The 9,597-nt window shown below is 41.1% G+C and overlaps 1 protein-coding gene across 1 annotated transcript; it reads right to left on the bottom strand.

Annotated features, from left to right (window-relative positions):
• Window positions 1–1,777: 1,777 nt before the first annotated feature.
• On the bottom strand, window positions 1,778–8,308 carry LOC113887525 (allergen Bos d 2). Its single transcript, XM_027534702.1, has 6 exons — window positions 8,228–8,308; window positions 7,569–7,708; window positions 7,310–7,380; window positions 5,612–5,719; window positions 4,527–4,628; window positions 1,778–1,938 (listed from the first exon to the last, which is right to left on the bottom strand). The coding sequence occupies exons 1-6, from the start codon at window positions 8,306–8,308 to the stop codon at window positions 1,778–1,780; spliced, it is 663 nt and encodes a 220-aa protein (XP_027390503.1).
• Window positions 8,309–9,597: the final 1,289 nt, after the last annotated feature.

Genomic DNA, 9,597 nt, shown 5'->3' with positions numbered 1-9,597 from the left:
AAAGAGCAAGACAGTTTTGCTACGTTTTGGAGCCAAAGGAAATAATCCTTGAATAAATGGTGGCTGCAAAATTCTCAACATAAGTAGATACTCAAACATAAGGGTTTAATTGACTTAAGTTCTACTGCTGGTTATATTTGTTTTTGGTATATTTTTTCCTGTTTATTTATAATTAGCCAAGGAGCTCCTGTGATTTAAAGAAGTTTGTAATGAACAGGATGTTGACTATGACAAATAGCATTGCACGTATATCTGTCAGTGGCTTAGAGCAGAACTTTTAAGTGTTTTTATCGCACACATGCAAACACAAATACGGGGTAAAATGAGTAACAGATGTATTAGTCAACTTGTATCTTATGTAAATCACAGTGGTGGTTTTTCTTTGACTCTACCTTCCTGTTCCTGATCTTCCTGCCAACTTTTAAGAGTTGGTATATCCACACTGATTAAAGTTAATTCACTTGTGATAGAGGATCCCTCTTCCCCAGGATTTGATATATTGTCAACTGGATGGAGATCCTTGAAAATAATTTTTCAGATAAAATTTTTTTAATGGTTCATATTTCCTACCTGGTTCCTAATGTTTTCATTATTCAAACGGCAACTGTTTCCCTGAGAATTTTTAAAAGTATTTTGGTGTCTCGCATCTGTGGGAGAGGGAGAGGGGGGATGATTTAGGAGAATGGCATTGAAATATGTATAATATCATATAAGAAATGAATTGCCAGTCCAGGTTCGATGCAAGATACAGGATGCTTGGGGCTGGTGCACTGGGATGACCCAGAGGGATGGTATGGGGAGGGAGGAGGGAGGGGGGTTCAGGATTGGGAACACGTGTACACCCGTGGCGGATTCATGTTGATGTATGGCAAAACCAATACAATATTGTAATTAGCCTCTAATTAAAATAAATAAATTTAAATTAAGAAAAAAAAGTATTAAGGTGGGTAACTCAGTGGTCATACTTCTTATAACTTCTGCTAAGGGTTTTTTTTTTTTTTTTTTTAATTTTACAACACACACTGGGTCTTACTTGCTGTGTTCTGCCTCTCCCTAGTGATGGGCTGAGGGCTTGTTGTTGTGATGGTTCTCTTGTTCAGACTCTGAATGAGCGGAGTTTGTGTAGTGCACGCCTTTGCCATCATACACACGTGGGATATTCCAGGATATAGATTCAGTGTGTGTTCCCTGCATTGCCAGGTGGATTCTGAACCACTGGACCCCTGGGGAAGTCCCTCTGCTCTGTTTGTTCTTTCTTCGTTTTAATTCTTGTTGTAGGTGGCTTTCTTGGGTGAGACCTGAGTGAGCAGTAGCTTCATTCTTCCCGGGGGCTATTAGTAGCTGCCCTCTGCACTGCTCTGGTAGCAATATTGACACCTTCCAACCTGGGGGGCTCATCTTTCAGGGTCATATGTGTTTGCCATTTTATACAGTTCATGGGGTTCCCACAGCGAGAATACTGGAGTGCTTAGCCACGCCCCACCTCCAGTGGATCACCTTCTGTCAGAACTCTTCACTATGACCCCTCTGTCTTGGGTGGCCCTACACGAAATGGCCCATAGCTTCCCTGAGTTATGCCAGCCCCTTCAGCATGCAAGGCAGTGATCCACGAAGGGAGTACAGCTTATTCGTCAACCCGCCATTGTTGCATTTTCCGTCAACAACTCAAGTCGACGGACACCAGTATCTTGATCTTGGACATCAGGCTGTGCTTGTAATATGCATTCAGAGTGCACGCAGCTTACAGTGAGCCCTGGCAGGGTCCGGGCCCAGTGCCCTATTCTGTCTTGCCTGTCACTTCACAGCCGCTCAGGTGCACCCAGCCTTCCACATCCTCATGAATCAACCAGAGGTCTCCAGAGTGGTCTAGGATGGTGTCATATTTTTCACCTCCCTTATGCATTTTTCCTGGTGTGTTGTCTGGTCCACTGGCATGACCTACAGGACACCCATGATGCTTCTTTTGCCCATCAGTTGGCACCAATCAATGACTATTACTTTGAAAAATATCTGATGAGCAACTTCTGTGCAGAGCTGTAGGTAACTCTGCACCTGCATTGCATCAGCATCAAAGTGTCTGCTTTTGGGGTTTGAGATGGAGAGTAGCCCCCACTGTAGTCGGACATCACAGACCCTGTGCTTTGTAAATACCATCACTGCCCTTTCTTTAGTAAACACTGTTCACTTTGGTTGTATGTGTGTGTGCTCAGTTCATAAATCGTGGCTGACTCTAGCGACTCCATGGACTGTAGCCTGCCAGACTCCTCTGTTCATAGATTCTCAAGGCAAGAATACTGGAGTGGGTTTCCATTACCTTCTTCAGGGCATCTTCTTGACCCAGGGATTGAATCTGCATCTCTTGCATCTCCTACATTGCTAGGTGTATTTTTTACTACCGCGCCCCCTGGAAGCCATGTAAGACTTCATTCTGCAACATCCTGACCGCCTCCTGCAACCCCACAGCAGATGAACACTGCTTGACACCATCATTGAGTTGCTTTCAGGTTCCACTTAGGACAGGTCAGAATAAGGTATCTGAAAACCAATCCCATTTCTCATGTGACAACTGATTGGAACCTCATTTCACCATATAAAACTACCTTCAGTGGTTTATTCTCTCATCTCACAGAAACACTGGCAGGATTCACACCATGCATGGTAAACAGAGTTATTTCCTCCTTCGTTGTACACTCAACTTTCTGCATGGTTGAATTTACAAGTTTTGAGTATTTGCAAATACAGAACCGTTGTTTACTACACATATGTGCTTTAATCAATTTATTGATCAGTTTAGGAATCCAGTAACATTAGCAAGAGCCAAGGACATTCATAGTTGGAAAGCCATGGGTTCAGGGTCATGATTTCCTGGGAGAGAAGAAATGATGATTTCGAGGAAAAGGTCTACCATCTTCATATGGATGATTGGGGCACATTCGTGCTTTCATGCTCCTCTATTCTTGCTTCGTTTTTTTTTTTTTTTTCTTTTTACATGAAAAAAAAGTAAAACATTGTTGAGCTGATTAGCATTAATATGATATTGTCTGGAGCATGATAGAAGCAGTTGCTGCTGGAAGCAGTGGGGAAATTTTCCTACAAGACCCATTTCACAGAAGTTCCTCTGTGTGTGTACCCCTGGGGGTTTTGTAGAATTACCACCTGGTGAAACTAGCTGTGAGCAGTCTGGTATCAGGTCTGCTATCGAGAGACACTAAGTTAGGTATTCACAGCTCTTTGAGATACAGGAGATGATATGCTGTGTGACCTGTGCCACTGACATCTTCTGTAGTCTCATTTATCATCATGCATGTTTTGTGGCTGTAAGCTCCTTCATTCACAGAGGGATTCCCCAGCGATCATCATAACTCACAGCTCAGGCCTTCACACCACCTCCATTGTCTTTAAAGCATCTCACTGTGGCTTCTACATCAATGTCAGGATTTAGCTCTTCTCATCCAAAGACTAAGGAAGCCCAACCCTTGGACACTTGGCAAGGTGAAGGGTTTTGTCATCCCATTCTTTTTTTTAAATTAATTTTTATTGAAATGTAGTTGATGTTCAGTGTTATGTTAGATTCAGGTATAGAGCAAAGTGATTCATTGATGTATTTGTTGCTGCTTTCTCGTTATGTTGTTCCCACTCTTCTGTGACAGTATGGACTGTAGCTTCCCAGATCCCTCTGTTCGCTGGAATTTCCTGTCAAGTATACTGGCATGGGGTGCCATTTCCTATTTGAAGGATCTTCCTGACCCAGGGATAAATTCACATTTCCTGTGTCTCCTGCATTGGCAGGCAGATTCTGGAACTCTGAGTCATCTGGGAAGCCCTCACTTACATATATGTGTAGGTAAATGTATCCCTTTTTTCATTCGTCTTCTTAAAAGTTATTGGAAGACGCTCAGTATAATTCCCTATTCTCTCTAGTTGGTCTCTGTTGTTTATTTTATATATTTTAGTGTGTATCTGCTCATCTCAAACTTGGAATTTACCGCTTGCCTGCTTCCCCTTTGGTAACCGTTAATTTTGTCTGTGTTTGAGTCTGTCTCTGTGTTTTATTGGTTCAATCGAATCATATTTTAGAGTCCACACGGAAGTGATGGCATATGATATTTGCCTTTCTCTTTCTGAGTAACTTTACTTAGTAGCCGCATCTCTAACTCCATTCATGTTGCTGCAAATGGCATTTTTCATTCTTTTTCTTGGCTGAGTAGTATTCCATTGTATATGTATCCCATTCTTAAAGCAGTAGAACCCCCCTCCCCCAAAGTGTTAACCTCCTGAGGAAAAAAAATGTGTTGTATGCGTCATATTTCTACTCACCCAACCGCTCTGCACTGTTCTTATGGAGGACAATTGTCTGTGAAAGAGAATGCATAAGAGGGAAAATGACCATTGACATGCCTATATTTCAAAGCTGTATTATTTCAATACAGCTCTTATTAAAGATATCTCTGCCAATAGGTAGTTTGAACGGAAGGTTCTAGTGATGTGTTTTTGTTTCGGAAACCTGTCACCGTCTGGGGCTTTACCTGTTTTGAAGAGATTTTCTATATTTTCATTTGGAACCCCCCTCTCACTGTTCAGCTGCTGATACTTCTCAAGTTCTTCTGGAGTGAAACTGGTTCCTTTGGCTGGATTTCATAGCAGACAGGGCAGAAGAGGTGTGTGTTAGAATCCGTTATGGGTGGTAGAGAGTCACCTGACTCCTAACTGTAGTGATCAGTAAGCCTCACCAGCATCACTGCCCTCCACCATCACCTGAACCCTGCTCTCCAGACAGTTATTTACAGAGATGCCCGAGTGTACACACAGGTCTTCAGATGTGTCCATGGGGGTAGAGTTCACATAGTTAGCACGTTATCACATTCCAGTTCAGAGAACTACTCAGGGAACTACTAGTCATTCAGCTGAGACCTTGAACATCCCCCTGTGAGATGCAATCTTTCATGGGACATCAAAGAAGGTCATGGCAGGTCTGAGACTCAGACTTTCTCCCAACTCCATCACTTCCTGTCCACTTTGTCTACATTCTAGAAGTGCAACCCTGGGGTTTTCATGAACCCTTATGAAATGAATGGGTGTGGGAATGATGGGGAAGTTTCGAAACCACACTAATCCTAGTGAGATGGAACGGGACCCTGTGTTCCTTGCCCACCCTGTCTTTGGCCTGCCTTTTGACTGTGAAATATTTAAGTCAAAGAATAAGTTTAATCAGAGAAATGAGACTGTGGAAAAGCAAAGGAAAACAGTCAAAAGAGACCAAGTAATAATAATGTAGTCATGAAGTAAAGACAAGGACCTGTAGTTCCTCCCAAAGGACAATAGATACTGCTCTGCGTCATATCCTGTGAGCTGTGTGTTAACACATGGACTGTAGCCCACCAGGCTCCTCTGTCCATGGGGATTTTCTAGGCAAGAATACTGGAGTGGGTTGTTATGCCCTCCTTCATGGGATCTTCCCTACCCAGGGATCAAACCCAGGTCTCCCACATTGGGTGTGGGTTCTTTACCATCTGAGCCACCAGTGAAGCCCTATCATAAGGTGTCTGTACCTCTCTCCTTAGCGTAAAAGTACTGATCATAGGAGCTCATCTACATAAGCTACAGTACTTACCAAGGCCTTCAGTCATTTTTGTGATCCTCTCCCCATCATAATTTTCAACATAAGTTACCAGCATGTTTTCTGACACATGAATCACTTCCAAAGTATTGGTACCGTAAACTGTGACAGAAAAAAAAAAATCAAGCCTCAGTATGATGAACTTCTTTCCTTTTCAGTTGAACATGTTTTATTCTTCTCACGCTCTCTATTGTCTGTTTTCCCTCTGATGGTAAACTCTGTCTCAATGACATTTCTAGTGGTGTATTGTTAGAATCTTTAAGAGAGCGAGTGAAGTAGGAGATCTCTTTCCACACCCCCCCTCTCCTGAAGATCATCGAGACTTTCAGTCTTCTAGCACTCTATGGATGATGGCAAAGTTGCTTGTTGCAACTATAGTATATTTTGAACCTTAGCCATCTCGTACCCGCTCACAAGAGCTGACTGTTATACTTTCAGAAATTTTGTGACCCAATTTGCAAGTACAATCATGGTTAGAAAGCAAGTCTAAAAAATTAGATGAACCTTAGTAAAATGAAAGTTACTACATAATCCAGAGTTATTTCCTAGCCTAAGAGCTAACAAAAGAGGTACAAGATACAAGTAACTGCCTCATGTTGGACATATATACTCTTTAACGATTGCAGATTAGATCCTGTGGCTGCATGTCCACATTCGAAATTAAAATAGTTGCATCAGACCAAGATTAGAGTGCTCTGTTGTATATGTTCTCAATGAAAATGAAACATTGGATCACTTAATGTAATGTCACAGTGTTGATATTAATATTTGAGGATCATTTCTTGTTATTTTCAGCTACAGAGATAGAAATCTGTGAGTGTTGCTTTCAACTTATGCATTGATATTACATTTGAGAAATATTTCTTGTTATTTCAAACTGTAGGGATAGAAGTCTATGCTAAACTCACCTTCAAGGTATGTAAAAATTCGTTGAAATTTTCGCTCTTGTTTCAAAGCGAAGTGAAAATCAGCCAGTCATGTCTGACGTCCGTGAACCTCGGCCTGTCACCCATCAGACTCCCCTGTCCGTGGGATTCTCCAGGCAAGAATACTAGAGTGGGTAGTCATTTCCATCTCCAGGGTACTTCCCAACCCAGGGATAAAACCTGGGTCTCCTACACTGCAGAGCTCTTGTTTTAGCTGTTCTCATTTTGGGGCCTTAAATTAATCATGTCCTACTTATTGTACTTACTAATAAAGAAATTTAATATTTAAGAAATTTCTTCATTTTAAGCAAATTTGATCATGTAGATGAAATAAAAGATAGAAACAACTTTGAAAGAGTCTTTGTAATCTTAAGATAGTAATATATATATGTATATATGTGTATGTATATGTGTGTGTGTATGTGTGTGTGTGTGTGTGTGTGTGTGTGTGTGTGTGTATATATATATATATATAAAATCTTATGTGCTTCACCACTCCCAGGGAACATGTATAGTCACCGTTCTGTGGCTTTTTCTCAGAGACCATCAATGGCCACATTCCACCCTTGAACCTCATGCTGGTGTTGTGGGACAGAATTAATTCCTGAAAACTTAAATGGCTTTTCCAAGATTGCATTGGTAATGAGTAGAGGAAGCAGTCCACCCATCCAGACATCTGGTTGTCTTTGATGGAACCGAGGTTATCCAGCTGAACACGTTGCATGGTTTTGGGAAGACAGCCCATCGGAAAAGCTGGAATACTCACATTCTAGGACGTACACATATCCTTCTTGTCTCTTTGCCACTTCTGTGAGCAACAGGCATGTGCCCTGGTCCCTGAAAAACCAACAGACAAGACATTCCTTCTCACCATCTATTTCCCAGTGCTTGAGGACACCCTTGAATAGAGTTCGCACCCTCAACTTCACAGCCATTACCCACACCCTTCACTGCATGTTGGAGCCCGGACCCCATCTCCAGAGTCAGCAGTCTCCTTGTTTTCCATTAAGGAGGATTGTGCTTACTTGAGATAAAATGTAATGGAGAGGGATTCACAGTCATTGATACATTCAATCCGACGATAGTAATTCCTCAGTGGGCCTCCTTCCACAATCTTATCCTTGTTATCTGCAGCTGCGTAAATGATGCGCCACTCTCCTGGAATCTAAGAAGGAAGGTCTCCTTAAGCATCAGTCAATATCTCTTTTGCTTACTTACCAGTACACAGCACCACCTTTGCTTCTGCGTTTCACACAGAAGAGAAGTAAATTCAACCTCATTAAGCAGAGTTCTACCCCCTATCTTGTTGAATACCATGTCATGAATTCATGATTCCTATTCGAGCAGAAAGCATAGAATTCAGGGTTTTTTTTTTTAAATAAAACATGTCATGATTGGCCATGACTCTCTGAATGATAGCATATTAAATTCGTTTTTTTTTTTTTTTTTTTTTAGCCTATAGACTAATAAGATGAAGAAAAAATAAAAAGACCGGATAGACAAATGGTTGTATTTTTATCAGGTAGTTACATGGACCCCGGTATGTATACAATCTGTTCATACATATAAATGAGTTTATCTCTTACATCTACACAAAAACAACCACACACACACACACACACACACACACTCACACACACTCAAACAAGCAAGACCTTCTAGGAGATGACCTCATTCTGCATACCTTTGAGGGGTCTATCTCAGCTGGAGTTTCCTGGGCAGTGCAAACCAGTCCAAAGAGGAGAGTCAGGAACACGGCCTTCATCTTGGGATTCTCGTAGTCCTATTAGGAAGCTGAGCCTATCCCAGCTGTTGGAGAGGTTGTGAATTGGTTGCACTTTTTAAAGGATACGTCTCTTGGCAGAATACACGATCATCAAACAATGGTTAATCATCCGATGTGGCTACATAGACGTCATCTTCCCATATCCTGGATGGCAGCTGAGCTTTTTTTGTGGTTTTCTGTGGTTCTTATACAGATATTTATTTTTAGAGAAGTTGAAGTGGATCTGGACATTAAGTCTTAAGAGTAAATCAGAAATCACAGAACACTTGAGGTATTTCCAGGACAGTGTTTATATTCTTGTCCATCATCCAAGAGTCCAGGACACATATCCTCAACCTCTGTGTTATTTCTTTCACATTGAAGAGGTCTATTTAAGCTTAATTTCTAAAAGTACAGATGACACTGTCCGGTTTAAGAAGATAAATATGAGTTGTCTCTACAAGGAATCAGTTATCAGGGCCTTCCTCAGAAGGGTCTGCATTTTTTTATATTGAAATTGAAATATAGTTGATGTACAGTATTTTTTGTTACAGGTATACCATATAGTGGAGAAGGAAATGGCAACCCACTCCAGTATCCTTGCCTGGAGAATCCCATAGACAGAGGAGCCTGGTGGGCTACAGTCCACGGGGTCACAAAGAGTCAGACACGACTGAGCGACTTCACTTTCACTTTATACCATATAGGTATTCATAATTTTATTGCTCCTTTTGAAGTTACAAGTACATAGGCTTTTTTATTGCCCATGTTGTACAGTATATATTTATACATTATTTATTTTAACATGGTAGTTTCTACCTCTTATTCCACTCCTCCTGTCTGAACCTACCACTTTCCTTCACCCCACTGGTCACGACTGGTTTCTTCTCTGTATCTTTTTTTGTTATGTTCTGGAGTTTGTTTCATTTTTTATTTTGCACATGTAAGTGGAATGCAACACTTTGGCTATCCATTCTTTTATTTTTTCTTCATCTTATTTTTCTGTAGGTTTATAAAAAACGTAATTATTATTCACAGAGTCATGAACTGTCACAGTCGTTTGCCATGATATCATACAGTACTTGTCTTTCTCCGTCTGACTTAATTCACTTAGCATAATACCCTAATGTCCATCCACATTGCTCTAAACTTCACATATTAATGGTTGCCAAGTATTCCACTGATTTGTGTATGGATATACACAGGTACGTCTGTGTGTATATACATACATAGATGTTCAAGCTGAATTTAGAAAAGGCAGAGGAACAAGAAATCAAATTGCCAACATC

Source organism: Bos indicus x Bos taurus, chromosome X (assembly GCF_003369695.1).
Source record: "Bos indicus x Bos taurus breed Angus x Brahman F1 hybrid chromosome X, Bos_hybrid_MaternalHap_v2.0, whole genome shotgun sequence".
Taxonomy (NCBI): domain Eukaryota; kingdom Metazoa; phylum Chordata; class Mammalia; order Artiodactyla; family Bovidae; genus Bos; species Bos indicus x Bos taurus.
This window is presented reverse-complemented; position numbering and strand designations above follow the sequence as displayed.

Excerpts from the sequence above, each read along its gene's own strand:
- LOC113887525 (XM_027534702.1), bottom strand. The coding sequence starts at position 8,308 with ATGAAGGCCGTGTTCCTGACTCTCCTCTTTGGACTGGTTTGCACTGCC. Across the intron at positions 7,709-8,227 it reads CTGAGATAGACCCCTCAAAG|ATTCCAGGAGAGTGGCGCAT; the intron begins GTATGCAGAATG and ends CTTCCTTCTTAG. Across the intron at positions 5,720-7,309 it reads ATATGTGTACGTCCTAGAAT|TTTACGGTACCAATACTTTG; the intron begins GTGAGTATTCCA and ends TTTCTGTCACAG.